This window comes from Watersipora subatra, chromosome 10, assembly GCF_963576615.1.
Source record: "Watersipora subatra chromosome 10, tzWatSuba1.1, whole genome shotgun sequence".
NCBI lineage: Eukaryota > Metazoa > Bryozoa > Gymnolaemata > Cheilostomatida > Watersiporidae > Watersipora > Watersipora subatra.
Genome location: NC_088717.1, coordinates 16,628,479 through 16,648,250, shown reverse-complemented (window position 1 = coordinate 16,648,250; position 19,772 = coordinate 16,628,479). Strand labels below are relative to the sequence as shown.

The 19,772-nt window shown below is 36.7% G+C and overlaps 1 protein-coding gene across 1 annotated transcript in view; it reads right to left on the bottom strand.

Moving 5' to 3' along the window:
- Positions 1–19,772, bottom strand: part of LOC137405716 (transmembrane protein 131-like) — an 82,645-nt gene that overhangs the window by 6,277 nt on the left and 56,596 nt on the right. The window contains exons 25-33 of the mRNA XM_068092077.1: positions 18,938–19,113; positions 17,257–17,411; positions 16,217–16,465; positions 12,142–12,320; positions 10,299–10,593; positions 9,988–10,091; positions 7,569–7,688; positions 7,309–7,390; positions 5,134–5,193 (exon numbers count right to left, since the gene is read on the bottom strand). Coding sequence (XP_067948178.1) covers positions 5,134–5,193; positions 7,309–7,390; positions 7,569–7,688; positions 9,988–10,091; positions 10,299–10,593; positions 12,142–12,320; positions 16,217–16,465; positions 17,257–17,411; positions 18,938–19,113 — 1,420 coding nt within the window. The remainder of the gene's footprint in view (positions 1–5,133; positions 5,194–7,308; positions 7,391–7,568; positions 7,689–9,987; positions 10,092–10,298; positions 10,594–12,141; positions 12,321–16,216; positions 16,466–17,256; positions 17,412–18,937; positions 19,114–19,772) is intronic.

The following is a 19,772-nucleotide window of genomic DNA, read 5'->3' as shown; positions in this document are numbered from 1 at the left end:
CAGCAGTCCTTGTTTGTGACGAGCGATAACAAAAAATTCATGTATAAGAACTTAGGTTAGGGTATAGGGGATTTGAATGCGTATGATGAAATACACATTCAAATGCCCAGGTTTCCTGTTTTCGAATTCACGTTTGCAACATAGATTATAAGAACTTTTAAAAAAAACTGGTAGTGTAGCCAAAACACACATTAGTTCGAAGATGAACCTGCAAAAAATCTTTTAGTAAATATTAGCGGAAAATATCATTATTTTTCCATAATTTGCGATTGTTTTTTATGTTCGAGTTGGTCTGATTGCCAGGATGTTTTAATATGAAAATCAATAAAACCTCACAGGGATAAAAATGCTTAGACCAAGCGTAAGTGCGATTATGACGTCTACAGTTGCCGAGACCAACAGAATAGAGATGCGTAACACGTCAACTTGATCGCAATAGCCGATATGAACTATCACATCCATAATAACTGGTGACACCATTTTGCACATTCTTTTCTTCTGAGCGTTTTGATCGCAATCAAGTTTTATCGATTTGACTCTGGAGACATTCTGACAGTCGTATCATCTCAAACATCAAAAATTATGGCAAATGATAGAAAAATAGTGATTTTTTCTGATAAAATCTACAAAGATTTTATGTAAGTTCCTCCAAGTGTTTTTTATTAAACCGGATGAGATAAAACCATCCAAGACCAACAAGAATTGGTGACACAATGCATGTTAACATTTATAGTCAACCTGACCGACTCTCCCGTCTGATAGAGATAAGAGTCAACAACCTTTGCAATTACCAATTAAACAAACATGGAATAACACTTATGTAGTAGTCAATTGCACTAGAAAACGAATTAAAATAATTGCATTGATAGGAATGGTCATGTAATCAATATTGCTGGGACAACTGCATGTAACTTCATTTGACTCCGGCTTAACAACACAGTATATGAAATATTGACACTTAATAATTGCAGGAAGATGCAGACAATAATAATCCATCAGACCATTGCTAGTCTCAAACTGTTTACAGTTGAATAACTGGGTTTAATGGATAACCCGAGCTGTGAGTAACCTCAAAAGCAATCTCACAGCCAGAGCATTCACTTACTAGCGTTGAAGGAGTGGGAAAAAATCTTTAATCAACATTTTTGATATTTCACACTTCAGTTTTAAGTTTATTTATGTAGAATATTTATGATCGGGATTAGTGCAATCAGTACAAACATACGATTCTATTAGAGACATGAACTGGGGAAGAGAACTAGAGAAGAGATTGTACTCCGCTGACCCACATTGACAGCTCGTAAGAAACATCTATGAGTTTAAGAATACAGGGTTCTGACAAACACACTGAAGTAATGACTACCCGACACAAAATATGTTATTAATATCACAAAAATTGAGACAAAGAAGACAGGTTATAATCCCACAGGTACTATTGAGTAGTTATTCGCAGACATTCACAACCCATAGACTGAACAGCAAAATTTTAGAAAAATATGTGTCTAAAACAGTTAGCGATGTCTATTGCTATTTCGTAAAACGAAAATAAGTTGTAAACATTCAACAGCATCATCTTCAAAAGACAAGACATCGGAGCTTCAAATAATGACGCAGAGAAGGGGTGTAAAACTTGCACACTAGCAGGGCTAAGGAAGTTAAAACAGAACATAAGGCAATAGGGAAAGGCTGAAGCAAACCAAGCACTACTGGCAGATAAAATGAAAGAATGCATTTGTAATGCTGTGTAAAGTTTGATCTTAATTCACAGGAGCGAGACACATGTATACAAGTGAGACAACAATCACCAGTAGCTCAGAGCAAAAGCAGCTAGTAACAATTTTCTAAAATGTTCTCCTCGTGCATGGTTGCAACCGTCTAACACGCACCAGTTATCAGCCCATGAATGCATAAGGAAGATTAGAAACATTTTTCCGTCAATCTGACCTTGACATAAAGCAACAACTCTATGCAGCGCTTATCGAATAAAATTATCTCTTCTAGTATATGCTATACTACATAACACCCTCATATGCTAGTGTTCACCTCATCCTCCGTATAGTAAAGGTTTTTAATTGAGTAGTTGCCAAGAATGTAACAGACCATCCCTGCAAGCGAAAGTCGAGGAAATCCAAACAGAAAGTAAGTTTGAGCACCTAAGGAGAGCGAGAGGGCAACTCCTTTGCCAGAGACAGACACAGTTAGGGCTGAGCTTGAGAAATTACTACAAGAATAAAACATTGAAGAAACTCACAAGCCAAAAGTAACCCATTTTATTGAATACTTCTGCACAGTCGTTGCTCATTTTAGCAAATTAAAGATGAACTTACACAACATTTAGCAGAGTTTATTAAAAGGCATTTTTCTATTGTCTGCGATTGTTGTTGTTTGATGTGATCTGACTGCCAAGATTTTTCAAGAGAAAAATCAACGCAGTTATAACACTCGGAAGAACAATGCGTGCAGAACAACTTCACTAGTTATATCATTGCTATAGCGGATATTAGGAATTCTGTTCAAATAGTTACTAGTGGTGTGCGTTTCTATTCTGTCAGTCCCTTTGCAGCTATGGATGCCATAATCAGACTTTCGCTTGATCTGAGCATTTCGACCGCGATCAAGTTTTGTTGATTTTAATCATGAAACATCGTGGCTGTCAGATCACCTCAAACATGGAAAAAAATCGCAAATGACAAAAAATACCGATAATTTATAATATGTGACCTCTCGCGTGAAAATCGACCAAAAGTCGGCATTCACTATCGTTAGTAATGGAGCTTTGAAGTTTGCATTAGGTTTATTGGGGAGCACATGGCCTCTTTGTTTATTATTTCACCCTAGACCAATCAGAGTGTGAGGAATTCATTTCTGAAGTCAAAAAGTGATTTCATTGGCTCCTTATGCCGAAATTTTGCGATCGTAGTCGTTGCTATGCGATCGTGACGTCACCAAATTGGCGACTTGTGAAGATTCTAAAACTTCGAAAAACTTTTTTTTCTGAGGAACTTGGCACATTGCTCAATGAAATTGATGCTGATTATGGAGAAACAATGTCTAGAGATCCAAATTTTTATGTTACTGATGACCTGCAAGCTCGGATGCCCGAAATTATTGACGACAAGAAGACGATGTTGAACTTACCGAAGGATTAACTGTTATTCACTTGTATAGTACTCCAGTTAATGACTCCTAATCACCTGCTGCCAATTTACCAACTCATCCTATGTGGTCTGATGAACCTATTAGCTTTAGTTGTAAGTGTGACTGCATCAACAAATTTGATAGAACTCTGATTTTCAGTCAGCTGACTTACAATAAAGGAATTTCAAAGACAGAGTTAGATTTGGTTATCATGGGCCGAATTTCTACTTGTGTGAATGATGGGAACACCACAAAACCTTTCGGGCATAAGGAGAAGATCAGAAAAAGGTCAAGATGCAACTTTAAATATTATGGTGAGTCTTATTGAATTTTTTCTGATCTACCCTGTTTATTTTTGGTAGTAATAGTATGGGTGTAGTAGCCTACTAGTTGCTGGCCAAGTGTATGCCTCCCTGAGTCACATAAAATTACATCATACAATACATGACTCAGTGATCAGTCGTACTCACTGGCCTGAGTTAGGTGTCTTTTCACTCATAATTGAGTGCCAGTTGCCACATGACTTATTCAATGTGTCAATGCTTGTGTGTTTATTTTTTGCCTGCTGACATTAACCCTATGGCATGAGCAATCAATCCCTTGGTCACACGATCACTAGGCCACTAAGTCTATTACTCGTAAAAGTGTCCCACAGTCAGAATCCGTTGCCAATCACCTCATTAGCTCATTCTTTAGATTTCTATTAGATTAGATAAATGAATTTAATTTAAAAGAAGTTAAGGATTTAATTCTAAATTAAAGAAATTAAGAGCTTTCACAAGTTTTCATTCAGCCAAGCTTACCCCGGTACAATGACAGGTTATTCTCATAGATTGTTGTGTGTACTGTTTGCTAACCATGCTACCAGGGTCACTTTGATGCACAGCCATGTTTTTGTTTTGTTTAGAAAAAGTAAAAGTTCAGACGCATCTAGACTCCCCTGCCATGATGTATGATGTAAGACTCGAAGGTATCAATGGACTGCCGAATGTGATAAAACCTGAAGGTTTAGACTATGACCGCCAAGAATACTTGCATACTAACATTCGAGAATTTTGCCGTCTTGGCACTGATGATTTAGTTTGCCTGAAGCCTCATGGTAAAAGGCGTAAAACGTGACCATAGCATGAATTTTAGTCTTTTTCTGAGTCAGATGTGAGTAGGAATGTAATCGTGGTTTTAGGTCTGATACCCCTTGTGTTTTTTACACTCACTATTTTGGCAAAATAAACCTCAGTATGGATTTCAGATGTGATGTTAAATCCTGAAGCCTATCAGTTAGTGGTGATATACCTAGGAGCTTCTCATCTTATTCCTAATGTGCGGTTAGTGTAAAGTACAGATGCGTAAAAATGTCCAATTGTTTTTCCATTTGAGAGGAGGGTTTACTAGTCTTCTGTTGTCCTGACCTTGAAATAGTGTACACAAACTGTTTCAGCATGCTTACTTACCCTACAGACCAAGTTTCACCTCAGCCAGTAAAATACAAATGGCCGTATCCAAGGAGAACATAATGTAAACAACCTATTTCTGTGTGTCGCGTCCTTATTTGCGATTTTCTCCGTTTCAGATTTTGAGAGTTTTGGCTGACGTGCCTTCCAAAGATTTGCAATATTTCATGAACTACTTAAGTTAACTCAAAAATTCAAAATGCTTTAAATTCTCCACCAAATTCTGCATCTGGCTATTTTACTAACTCAAAATCTGAAAGTCCCTCATTTTGGTTGATTTTCACATGAGAGGTCACATATAATCTACAAATTTTTTGTGTAGGTTCATATTTAGCACTTGCTTATTCGCCCATCCCATCCACCACTTTCTTACCCACCACCATTTCACCCGATGCCATTGACCCACCACCACCCTACATCCTACCCTCTTACTGATTGCCTGCTAACCACCACCTTCTTAACCAAATGATAGCGCAGAGGGTGAGAAATGGAAGAGCTAGGTGGCACAGTGAAGGAGAAAAGCGCGAGGAACGAGCCGGTATACCGTAAGTGTCTTGTCCAACAGTGTCCCAGGATGGAGCGTCACTTGACACTGACATGTGATCTGACAATGGAGCCACAACAGCAATACAGTAACAGTAGCAGCGGAATAGCTGACTAGGTAAAAGAAGTAACACGGAGAAAACCTGTAACAGTACGTAGTGTCGAAAATAAAATAATAACGACAACACTGGCATCAATGACGTCTGCAGAAAAAAACAATCAAAAGGAAATAAGGTGTGAAAAGCGTGAATTAGCTTGGAGATACACCAGCAAATTAGAATATACAGCAAAGGGTAATTGTAACAAATATATAAACTTGGCCTTCAAGACTGTCTCAAAATGCAAGAGATAACATAATAAATACATTTTCAACCTCATCACACACGCATGCCTTATTAACTCAAAAAGCGGCATCAACTTTGGCAACATTTAGAAGCCTTTGAAATTGATTTGTAACTAATTCAGAACATTTTAGAAGAACTAACCTCTCACCTAAACAACATGTATAGTACAATTTCAACAAGCAAACGAAGTATGTGTAGATACATCAAGGAATGAATGACCAAACTCGTAGGAGTGCAAGAAAAATAAATGTCAACAAGTCCCAAATTTGATTCTTCCAACTATTCAAATAATCTAGTTTACTCCCGTTGTTATTGAGAATATGAGAATTTTGTTAATAGAAAATGAGAATTCATGTCGAAGGCTGAATACGGTTGACAAGAAAAAAATTGAACAGACATATTTGAAATGTGTGAAACTATACGATGCTTGAAGCCAGAAACACTAAACGATGCATTACTTTCTTAACAGAAACAGCGATAGATTCTAGCGACCATAACAATCGTAGATTCTCTGAGAGCAAGATCGCAAAGCACTGCTACAGGATCCCAACATGTTCATAAAAAAATTAATCAAAAATCTCTTTATATTAAACAGAAATTAGAAACAACCACTATTGAATGCTTAACACGTAAAACTCTTACAAGGGACTTTTTTAAAGAATGCTGACAGTGAAACTGTGTCAATCATCAAGAATAAGCGAAAGTGATCCTTTCTAAAACCCACTCTTGATCCAATACAGACAGCTTAGACACAACACGCTTGTTCCACAGAGGAAATCTTTTTAAAGATGAACTTTCACAAAGTTGTAATAGATTTTATCAGAATGTATCGGTATTTTCTATCATTTGCGAGTTGATGGTTGAGGTGATCTGACTGTCAGGATGTTTCAAGATTAACATCAACAAAGATAATAACAAAAAAATACATTCAAAATGAAAATGACGTCAGTAGTTGGTATTGTTGCAAAAATTAATACCGTATTAGTTATTGTGATGAAGTTGCAGAGTTACGCGCCTCTACTCTGTTGTCTCTTTGCAACTATAGATGTCATGATCACACTTTTGCTTTATTTACGCGTTTTAATCGCGATCAAGTTTTGTCAAGTTTAATCTTGAACCAGCATGGCAGTCAAACCGAACAATGATAAAAATCAATCGCAAATGATAGAAAAGTACTGATACTTTCTGATAAAACAGACTTACATTTTGGGCAAGTTCATTTTCAACAAAGACAATGATTTGGCTGCCTACGATATTTAAACTACCTAAAATCATTCTAACAGAACAAAGCTGTTGTATCGTCCAAAGGTTACATTGTGCCCATTGAATTTGAAAATATGAAATTTGGATTGACCTTGTCTGTTAAAATGAACAAGCCACAAAATAAACTTTTAAAACTGTTTTATTCGATCCATCAGCTTAAATACAAAGTGTTTTAGCTCTGGTTTTTACTTTTAGTATGGGAAAAAACATTTATATAATTTAATAGTGTACATAATTTACAAAAAAATCTATAAAATTCATGCACAGACAAAATATTGGTAGTTACTAGGTAAAAGATAAAGATGGCTGACAACATTGTAACTAGTAATTATTATTTATTGAACTAGCTGAATTTAAACTTCACTTTTTATATTCTGATATATGCTAATAGCTGTTTCAAGTAATCACTTTTTTATACCCTGAGAAGAGCATTTGAGGGAAGTTATAAAAATAAAACTATTAGCTAAATTGGATAATACTGACTATATATTTTAAAAACGTCGTGTCAACTTTTAAAAATTAGTTTTGCTCTAAGAAAACTGAATGTAATGAAAGGTAGCTACAAGTACCTGCTGGCTGGGCATAGCTTGAAGATGACCAGTTACCATTGGGTCTATCAGGTAGTTTGTGTAGCCAATCAGTAACCTTGGTCTGCAAACAGGAATTAAATGTAAGAGAACTTGTAGAAAGTCCGTCTAAGAATGTAACATCCGATACTTGTAAAATTTTGGGTCAAACATTTGGCTCAGAATCTACAATTACGAATGAACTGATTAAAATCAAACCGTGTGTAAGTGTGAAACAAAAGCAGTAACACCATAATTTTTACCTTTCCATCGCGAGCTCCGTTGCTGGAATCAGTGCTGAGGCTAGCTGAGTCCTCTAGATCGGCGGTGCCAACTGCCTTAGTTATCATTGTTGGAGCGGCAGTTGTTGATGTCTTTTTGGCCTGCATGCAGCGAAAATATATAGCTGAAAAGTGGTTTGCTAATTGCTATGTCAAATCAAACACAAAACATGCAAAAACGATAAAACTTCTCTCAATGACTATTAATCTGCCTAGCTTTTGTAACCTTAATAGTTGAGATGTGTAACACAAACAGAAAATAAAACCATAAACACACTGGAGTTACCATAGTAACAGCAACATGACGACCCAACTAAAATAAGTATTAGTAACAAAACTGGCTGACACTTGCAGACAAGAGAATAACAAAATACCACCAAAATATGACTAACTACTCTACAATCGTTAGATTACTAGCTACCATACAACTGACAGATAAATTACTACCATACAACTGACAGATACTAGCTACTATACTTCCACCAGATAGCTATCTACTGTACAATTGACTGATGACGAACTATCATACAACTAACAGATAAATAGCCAGCACACAATTGACAGATGACTAACTACCAATTTATATATATATATATATATATATATATATTTGTGTGAGCTAAGTGGATATGCGCGTAGTTCCAGTTACAGATATTAAAATCTTGGAATTAAAATCCACGTTCTGATAGAATTGAACTCACGACGAATACATCTGCGAGTTTTTTTATCCATGCGCTCTACCACTGAGCTACATAAGGCATCTTGATCATTTACGTTATCATATTCCCTATAGAGTATGCGCATGCTAACTATTTTAGCCCTGCAGCCACTATATTATAAATACTATATTTGGGGTCAACGCCAATTCTTCTCCCGCAAATAGTTATGTTATCTCTGTAAGAAGAGCCTCGACATTCTCTCTCCTTTCGGTGAGACAAACACAGTACAATCTCATTCTCACAATTGTTCCAGTATCGAGAGGTACCAGTATCGGTTGTATTAAAGGTTCTGATAGATAGCTTCTGCTGGAACAGTAACCTTTTTATACACACACTTCTATGCAAGAATTTTTATCAATAATTCAACATATTCAGGATTTTTATTGTTTTCTCAGTTTGTATTAATTGTCTCATTACCGAATCATCTGTTATTGTAATCGTAGCAAAACTGAATTAATTTAGCTATTACTTGCTAATTATTTTACATTTACAACTACAACCTTTTATAGTGGTTGTATTGTTTTAATTCATTTGACCTGCACAAAACATTTTCTTAATGATATGAAGTCTGAATGTTAAAGATGTTTGTTAAAGTTTGAAAACCTTTACAGTTGTTTTTATATTCTCTTAAATTAGTTCAACTACACAAAACACTTTTCTCATGATATGTAGTTCGAAAGTTAGATTGGCAATTGTTGTTATATGTTAAATATAAATCAATTTTCTGTCTAAAACTTTTATATTACCAAGGCAACGCCGAGTAGTACAGCTAGTCTACCATAAAACTGACAGATGAATAGCTACTATACGACCGTGATATGACTAGCTATTGTAGAATTGACAGATCGCTAGCTACCACACAACTAACATATGGCTAATTACCATAAAACTGACAGATGACTAATTACCATAAAACTGGCAGATGGCTAGCTACCATAAAACTGACAGATGACTATCTACCATAAAACTGACAGATGGCTAGCTACCATGCAACACACAGAGAACTAACTACAATAACCTGACAGATGACTAACTAATATAAAACTGGCAGATGACTAACTACCATAAAACTGACAGATGGCTAGCTACCATACAACACACAGAGGACTAACTGCAATAACCTGACAGATGACTAACTTATATAGAACTGGCAGATGACTAACTACCATAAAACTGGCAGATGACTATCTACCATAAAACTGACAGATGGCTAGCTACCATACAACACACAGAGGACTAACTACAATAACCTGACAGATGACTAACTAATATAGAACTGGCAGATGACTAACTACCATAAAACTGGCAGATGATTATCTACCATAAAACTGACAGATGGCCAGCTACCTTACAACACATAGAGGACTAACTACAATAACCTAACAGATGACTAACTACCATAAAACTGAATGATGACTAACTACCATAAAACTGACAGATGACTAACTACCATAAAACTGGCAGATGACTACCATACAACACACAGAAGACTAACTACAATAACCTAACAGATGACTAACTACCATAAAACTGAATGATGACTAACTACCATAAAACAGACATGACTAACTACCATAAAACAGACAGATGACTAACTACCATAAAACTGAATGATGACTAACTACCATAAAACAGAGATATGACTAGCTAACATTCAACTGACAAATAACTAGTTACCATACCCGCTGCTTTGGCTGATTATTCTTCTTTTGCTTCTTTAGCTGCGCTCTCGAGTTCTGCTGTAGTTTAGCTCTTGCTTCTTCATTTAGTGTTGGAGATGGTAAATCTAATGAAATTTAAAATATCAACTTTTATGACACCTAGCTGATGAAAGACTAAAGCAACTATCGGGGTGACTCAAGGCATGATGCCAATCATGAAAATTATGAGCGCGATATACTTATTATACAAACGAGCATGAAGTACTTATCATACACAGGAGCATGATGTACTTATTATACACATGAGCGTGATATATGGAAGTGTGGCACACCTGGTGCAGGCTCCTCACACTCAAACTCTTTCTCAAGCACTTGTAGGCCTATTGTAGCTACTCCTTCATCAGTTGGACTGTCTTGCCCATTCTTGGCAGATATCGTTGTTGTCTCACTGTCAACTCTTAGCAGGTTGTTTCTATGATTATGCTTATTCGCGTCTTGCAATGGTTCTGCAGGCAGTCTCTCCTGCTTCTCTTTGTCTTTGCTTGTCTGGGTACTGCCATTGACCGCTTTGCTGACTTTGTTAGCATTGCCATTTAGAAGGTTGTTGTTCACGACGTGATTGGTTACCTGGATGAAAGTGAAAAGTCTGAGCTCAAGGCCATGCTCTCCAAAACTGATGCAGATTATAAGTATGGTGAAAATGAAGCGGCTATGAATGACAAATGCGGTTCTGTGACATAATAAACTATCTTCCTCAAGCAGGTGAACAAAGCTTGCAATTCGAAAACACTAATAAAAGGATGTTTTTGAACCCATTACTTACCATGAGCCATGTAGTGTGGCTCGGCACATGGTTTCCGTCTGGCCTAGAGCGGAGTGGTGCAGTTTAGAAAGCGCCGAATAAGGCGTTTCTGATTAGTTAGAAGTTAATTATTAAGCCTATCGTGTCTGTACTTGAAATGTATGCTAAAATAGGTTCATAGCCAACCTCGAGTTTGTTTCTGCTTTGCAAAAACTCGATTTTTCAACGCGATTTCGTCTTTGGCGATGACCAGATGTCTCAGACGCATTACAGCTACAGAGGTTTGACTAATTGCACATCCATGGACTTCTGATAGTTTTTATTAAAAAATAGTACGACAGAAAGTGATCTTAGAACGCATCAGACGAGTATTCTACGGTTCGTATGACCAATGATATAAACCACCCACCTCCCCCCAAGGATTGGCGACGGCTATCATATAGGCGGGGTTTAATGATCGAGCTCTGTTGAGATTGTGCCAGCCTGGGTTTCGGGGCTAACACAATTCTCGCGGGGCAGTCTCATTGCCTTGTTAGGTCTTTGGGTCTAGGTTTTTATTGCAGATACGCATCGATCGCTGATAACAAACCATGAACCAGACAACCTCGAATTTCTACAGTGTACAGGTAATACCTAACCAGAAAAATAGATCCATGGGAAACAAAACATTTCCAGTTGCCTATTTTTATGAATTGTGAGATTCGTAGGGATCTTAGTATGTGCTTAAAGTCAAATATAATTTATCCAAAATCACCGAACAATGGCCTTTTTTTCTCTCTCGTTTTTTATTAATATTTTGCCACTCCTACCATAAAATGACGATGTCTTTCATCGTTGTCACATTGTTTAACCTGGCCAATAAGATGATACAGCAGGCAAAGCTGTGCAGTGTAGTTTTCATACTCAAAGTCTAAAACCAAATTTGAGCCATTTCACAATGGCGACTATTAATATCACGAATGCTTGTGAATGGCAACTGACTGATCATAACGATGACAATATTGGGCAACTATATTTATTTGACAAAATAAAACCAACAGATCAGTAAAGTAATCACCATTGTTCATAACATTTGTAAATTTACAAGGGGCTTTATTCAGCATATTTCTTTGTTCTGGTGCCAGGTTCGGGTTCATCCCAACAGGGCTCGATAATTAAACCCCGCCCACATGATGGCCGTAACCAATCCTGTGGAGGTTTATATCATTGGTATGACTTAAAACTCCTATAACGTAAATGTTCCCAGAACAAATTATTTCGTAGTAGAAGCATCTACTGTGTTTGATTATGTCCGCTAAAAGGAGTTAAACTACAAAGCGTTTGTTGAATAAACCAGGACTAGGAGTACAAAAACACCCACAACCAAAGCTCACCTTATTTGGTGGAGCTGTACTTGAGCTTTGCTTGTTTATAGCACTTGTGTTTATAAGTTTTGAAGCCTTGCTAGTGGACGGAATAGAAAGATCGGTGAGTTGGAGGGTAGGGGGCGGAACGCTTCGTATTTTGCTGCTTGCTTGCTTCTTTGGCTCAGAGGCTTTACTGCCATTTGTGTCTGAAAATGAACAAAATACGGAAATGTTTAAAGACTATATAAAACTTAAAGAATGTTTGCTTCACAGTTTGTACCACAATTAACTGCAGCTGTAATCATTGTTTGGAGATTTACTAAAACTTTCCCTTGATGAATACTTTTACACATATTAATAATAGAGTTGTCAGTAAATGGTCAATTTTAATGGTTTAAAACATTACCCAACATTTTTAATGGTCAATTCATAACGTGACAACTTGTCACGTTATGATTTGACCATTAAAAATTTTCAACTGGAAAGACTCGTCGTGAAAATACCATTGCAGTGAGACAGTCTCTGTGAAACTACCATCTACCCACCTCCTCAATCAACTCATAAAGCTATGACTAAGGTGCAGAAGCCCCCTGTTCTTGGTATAAAACAAGCAAGGAGAATGATAGCGGTGTATTTATACTTAAAAGTCTACTTGCAGTAAATTTCACATTACAGTTATTTGGTATCACAAGGTTCACCATGTCTTACTCTGTTGTGTTGCAGGTGCAAAATATGTAGAAATGTGATTACAAGCTCTAAAAAGCTCAAAAACGAACAGTTAATCGCAGCCATCATGGAAAGGCCGTAGGTTGGAATCCTTTCTTCAAAATGGCGCAAATGTGACGTAGTTGAACACGATGCGCTTCTGTCTATGTTTTCATGCAACCTCATTCGCCGAATTATTTTCACAAATATACTTCACGCATTCAATAAAACCATGTATATTGTCCTTAGGCGTCTATTTCATCATCGTTGTAATGCTGTCACCTTGAGCACTGATATCTACAAACCTAACCTAAAAATTACTTTAATTTTGTAACCTTAGCTCAATAGAGTGCATATCATCCTCTCATAAACGTGAAAAGCCTGTTGGTCAACTGTGATAGTCGAAAAATGCTGCAGAAATTGTTTGCGCCATTTAGAAGGAAGTAATGGTGACATGATCAGATTATTACAACAAGATGATTAAACCAGGCTGAAACGAAACTGTAAAGTATTGAGCATCTATATTTTATAAGGGCTTTCCGGTAGAACCCAAAGTGTTAGTCATAAACTATTGCTACGAGTCGCTTTATATTGAGCCTTTATTGGCCTTCAATTTTACGTAATAACATCACGCGTCAAAACAATAACCAAAATGTTTGAGTACGCCATCAAAATAAAGAGATTCCAAACTGCGGCCTTCTCGTGATGGCTGCGATTATCTGTGTGTGTTTGAGCTTTTAGGAGCTTGTATTCACATTTCTACATATTTTGCACCTACATGTGTACAACACAGCAGAGTAAGACATGGTGAACCTTTTGATACCAAACAACTGACATGTGAATTTTATTGCAGGTAAACCTTTAAGAGGATTAACATAGCTAGAATAGACAATCTCACTAATGTGACAATAGCAGTTGAAATATACCTATCAGTAGATGTATATGGGAAACCTTGTAATAAAATACAAGAACAGTAACTAAAATCAAACGCTCAATGGCTATGTTAGGGACATCTCATGTATGAGTTATGAGTTAATGAGTTTATGTAAAAACACAGGCTAAATTACTTGCTATGCATTACCATGCATTAAGAGAGGTTTAGCTTTGATAGCTTAATCCGTCAAACTTCGCACCCTTGTATCAGGTAAAATGGTGCCTTATACGTGAATTAGAATATTGCATAATACATAAACTATAAGAATACATAAACTATAATAATGCATAAACTAGAATAATACATGAACTCTAATAATACATAAACTATAATAATACATAAACTATAAAAAACACGTAAACTATAACAAGTCATAATATGATAACTATAACATAGCTTAAGATTAGAACAACAGACCAACAGAAAGTGAATACTTAATGCATGTGAGATATATAAAATGTATGCCTAGACCAAGATACGTAGTGAAACCGATAAGAACAGATAAAGAACCCCCACCTAGTGTTTACAGCAGTAACAACACATTATAACACACTTCTTTTTATTAACATTTACATATCTATCAGTCTCAGCCTGAATATTCAACATACAGTAAAACCTCGGTTCCCGAACGCTTCGGTTCTCGACCAATTCAGTTTTCGACCACAAAATTTGAGATTTGTTCGTCTCGGATCTCGAACATAAATTTGGTTCTCTACCAAACCGGGGTATGCACATTGGAATTAAACGCTCGGAACAGCTCCGGAAACAGCATGAAAACGTTCATTAACAAAGGGAGAAGCGAGTTAAGCTTCATAAATTCTTTACAAAAAAGAAGGAACCATCTGCGACGTATCTCTACCAAAGAGATGTTCTAAGGGGACAACTCTTCCAGTCGAGTTACCCTAAATTGTTTTGGAGGATGATTCTCCTGTAAAGATGTGAAGTAAACGTGCCATTGCTGCTTATAGTTTCTGTTCACACAACTTTTGATGTCAATGATCTGTGGCATTTTTTTGCTGTTTCAGTATCCGCTTCTGCAACTTTTGCTATTGTATGTTAACCTACATAGAATGTTTTCGATGTTTGAAGAACAAAACATACAAAATGTTTACTTCTTGTTTTCTTTTTCCATCATCATAAATAGAAAATATTTTATTAAAATTAAACACGATCCATATCTACATGTTTTTATTTATAGTATGCAATATACAGTACAGTTTATGGTGTAAGATGTTAAAAAATACTTCACCAAAGTTGTTTTTTCGACTTGGAACGGATTAAAATTCACATATAGTCAAGTGGGGTAAGTGCACCATTGGGGCAAGTGCACCAGCTGTTGATATTTTATCAGTCAATCCCTGCATAGCTGTCTATGAGTTGCAGGACTATTACCCATGATCCTCCACAGGAAGCTATAGTCCCTGCATTCTGGATTTCAAATTTTTTGTGAAGTGAGCAACAAAAACGTAAATGCGCTATTTAAGTGGTTGGCTTTAAATTTAGAGCTGTTCACAGATAATTTTATAACTTTCATTTTAGTGGATATTTGTTTTGGCTAACTATTGAGTGCAACTGGTGTCTGTCCATAGAATACTTTTTTTCTTGTTTTAATCCAAACAAATAATTTTGTATTATTTTAAATGGGGTGGTGCACTTGCCCCTGATAATTTTAGAGACAGGGGCAAGTGCACCTATGTAGTACACATTAACATTAACCTATGTGCACCTTAATATATAACAAGGGCAGGGCAAGTGCACCACCCAGCAAACATGTAGTTCTCCATCAAAAGAGACGGTTCAATCTCATTTTAAGTTCTCCAATCTCTATAGTCTTTGTTGGTATACCTTTGAGTTAGTCTATGTCAAATTTGTGGTTCACTTGAGTAAAACTGGTCACTTGAATTGCAATGGTATAGAATTGCTAATTTTTAAATTTTTAATGTTCAATACGATCAACATTTCAGTGGTGCGGTACAAGCTCAAAAAAACTTTTTTTTTCATCTCTATTGAATTTTATATAATTTCAATATCAGCAATTTGGTGCATTTGCCTCTGTTTATCAACCAATGCATAACAATGGCAAAGAAGGCTAGGTGGTGCGCTTACCCCTGTATATGGGGTAAATGCACCACCTAGACACACATTTTTTAGCGCTTCATATAAAGCAATGATATTTAATTAACAGTCTTTTTGTGCTGATATTCTTGCTCAGAACATTCTGGAGTTTCACAATGACCAATATTATACTCAAATGTTTAGTTAAAGCAAAGCAGTAAGACTGCGAAATTGAATTACCCTTTTTTGATGGTGTACTTACCCCACTTGACCCTACATTTATGCTAATGGAAATAATTGTTTCGGATCTCGAACCAATCGCTGTTCGAACAACTTTCTGGAAAGGATTATGTTCGAGAACCGAGGCTCCACTGTATTGTTTTATTGTAAAAAACCGGTAAAAAGTACCTGATTGTGGTAGGGACTTCACCGATTGACTGTTACGCTTTTCTGAATTAGCCAGAGATCTGTTTGAATCACCATTAGCCTGAGGTTTAGCAAAGGTACCATTGTTTAGAAGCACGTCGGCATTCCTATTACGACGCCGCACTTCTGGGCTACAGCTTTGTCCGACTGCGCTAGACTTTGTTTGAATAGTAGAGCCATTCTGTCTGGAGGCATTTGCCTCTGAAAGTTGTTTCAAGTCAAATCGATTACCTGCAACAACAAGCAGGGCAAACTAAAGAATGTTTTTAGTTAATTAATGTACAGACACGCGTCATGGGATATCAAAAGATTGTGTGTACATGAGTCCTCAATTGGCTGTTACATGCATGAATTTGAAAAAAGTGGCATGAGCTGTCAGTGTGTATATAAAATAACTTAATTGACACTGTCCTAGGTGATAAACCACTCTGAGGCAATCCGCCACAAGAAAAGTCTGATATTGTCACTACAGTAAACTGGAAACTATTCATCGGTCACTCTACAACTTTCGCTGACCAAGACTAGACCTAACTTCACACCAAACATGGCTTTTAGTCATCCGAACTCATCTAGAAATGTGACAGAAAATATATGTATTGACACAGCGAACAAACAAACAGTTTTGAAGTACTGTTGCCCTTTTTTGTGTTATGATTTTTATAAGGCATAGTTCAGAAAACATTTTGTTTGAAATAAAATTATTGCCTATGAAATAATGCATATATTATATTGGTAATTGAGATAAAAAACATCTCAAACAGGGAAAGACAACTCTAAAACTGATTAGGCATTATTTTTAAAACTCCAAAACTTAATCACAACTGAATGGAAAATAATTTTTTATGGCAGTGAAAGCCTAGAAAAGCAAAATCAATATTGCTAATAATTCGCTGCTGACTAAGTGACCAAATGAGACGGTGTGATAACTCTAACAAAATATGTATACTCTAAGAAAGGATCAGCCACTTGACTGTTTTGACATACCATACTATTACTCCAACTGTAAAATGCCCAACACGAACCTTTCATAGCGGCAGCATATAGACTCGCTGCGAAGATTTTTTTCATGTCAGCATAAGCAAGCAGCAGAGAGATGACAAGTAAAATAATCATCATCGCTCCTGCTGACCAAAAGAATGGTACCTCCCAGTCAGGCCGTGGTAATGATTGTCTGCACCTGTGGGTAAAAAACAGAGATATGCCTACTTTCAATCAAGTTAGATGGATGAGATATGCCTACTCATAGACATAGTGATAGTTATTTACCCAGAGCAGCTAAGAACATCATCCCTAACACTAACATAAGGCTCTTTGCTAGCAGAGTGAACTTATGCATCTGCGCTAGCTAAAGAAGTGGGTGCCTATAGGATAGAAATCAGATCATATTTGATTAGTTTTCAAGCCAAACCGGTTTTTAAATCAGATTCATCCTGAAGTGGCGACAGATCTAGTATCAGTCATAGCATTACTTAGCATGGCCTTTTACGCCGAGACTTGTGATCATACAATAATAACAAACACTTTACAACCTGAAAAGATACTCAATCAGCATTTAGCTAACCTTTGACCTTTGTAGTTTTCCACATTATTAAATATGATTGGTTAATAAGATTTCGCAAACTAACCTTGTCATATAGTTTGATTTTTCTATAAATAAAAATGCTTTTCTCCTTTTTTATTCATAGTATTGGCTGTAAGTTCACTTTGTTAAAATAGGACAAACGGTGATGCTTAGAGTTTTTGGTCAAAGAAAGACAAAGTGAAAGGTGAAGTAAGCATACCATATCATTATCAAATAGTTTAGTCTAGTTGGCTTAATCAAAAACCAAATTAAAACTGATTTGCTTCGATTCAGACACATTTGTGCAGATCATGCCTAAACTTCAGTTGCCAAATACAATAGTGTGATGGAAGAGCATCGCGAACAGAGCCGGTGCCAGCTTGACGATCGATTGGCAGGCCGAGCCGGGCCCCCCTTTCGCCCGAAAGCCTGGCTAACGATAAAGGACAAAGGTGACTCTAAGTAGGCGGGTCACATAGCAGCGAACATTACGGCGGGAAACAGAAACCGCAAATGGATGGAGCCAACGGGAGAGAAGAACATAAAAGGAAGAGTGCGTTAGAGAGGCAGGCAGAGCTAGCGCAGTTCCCTGCATACGATAGACACTGTATTCCAATACTGTTTATTATTTATGTATGCATTCCGGACTATTGTTATACTAGTGCAAATGTATTTACCACATAAATATATGTTTTATGCTTTGATAAGAAGTCGGTCTTCGTGATTTACTCGGCTCGTGGATAACAGTGAAGGTGGCACGGTAAAATCCTTCACAATATGACATCACATTATAAGCTTGTGTAGATGCTCTTGTCAGCACTATCCATCCACATAATATGATAGAAAATGCATTGAAAGATTTTTGAAATTGTGATGCTATTTTAAAGACAGTAAAATGTTTAAAAAGACATACAATTTACTTTTCCTGGACTGAGTTGTAAATTGATTGTAAACCAAATTACATCATAGCGCATAACCAGAACACATGTCTATGATAATTTATGATCATGTAGCCATGGCTTATTTAAAACACTGTAGTGGCTTATTTAAAACACCGTCTGGAGATCAGGCAGAAATAGTCGGATGTAAACAAACAGACACAGTCCCAGATATAACCGATTTGAGGAACACAGATAACATACTGTTTGAGAAGACGCGCGGGGATGTCAATGGATACAGTTAAGTTCTTGCTGAGATTGTTGCTCGCGTGAATGACGAGGTCAGCCACGACAGATGCAGAGCTGAAGTCTGGCGAGTAAACCAACTCAACAACTCTCGACTCATTTGCTGCCAGCTCGAATCCTGTACAGTTCATGACCTGCATAAGCATAAAAAAATTTCCTGTGACGATCAAAACTCTCAAGAGATCATTGGAGATAGAAGGAGCCAGTGTTGGCACTGAAATATCTTATTAGCATAGTAGCTGGTGAGTTTCTAATAGCCAAAAACTTAAAAATGAACCTGCACGAAATTTTAGGAGATTGTATCGGATGGTATCCAGATTTTTAACCCTTTGCGACTGTTTATGATGTTTGAGGTGATCTGACTGCCAGGATGTTTTAGGAACAAAATCAACCAAACTTAATCCCGGTTTAAACACTCAGAAGAAAAATAGATGCAAAATGAAATCACTAGTGCCTATCGATGCGATAGTTGGTATCGGCTATTGCTGCAGCGTTACCCGTCTCTATTCTGTCAGTCTTTTTTGCAAGACGTCATAGCTCCACTTTTGCTTCATCTACGCAGTTTAACTGTGATCAAGTTTTGTAAATTTTAATCTTGAAACATCCTGGCAGTCAGATCATGTCAAATATAGAAGACAATCGCAACTAATAGAAAAATACTGATACCTTCAGATAACATCTACTAAAATTTTGTATAACTTTATCTTTTAAGATTTCACCTATTTAACCTACGTATAAGAAAGATAAAATAAATATGAAAATGGGAGCCAAGTAACTTTATTTTGGTATCATG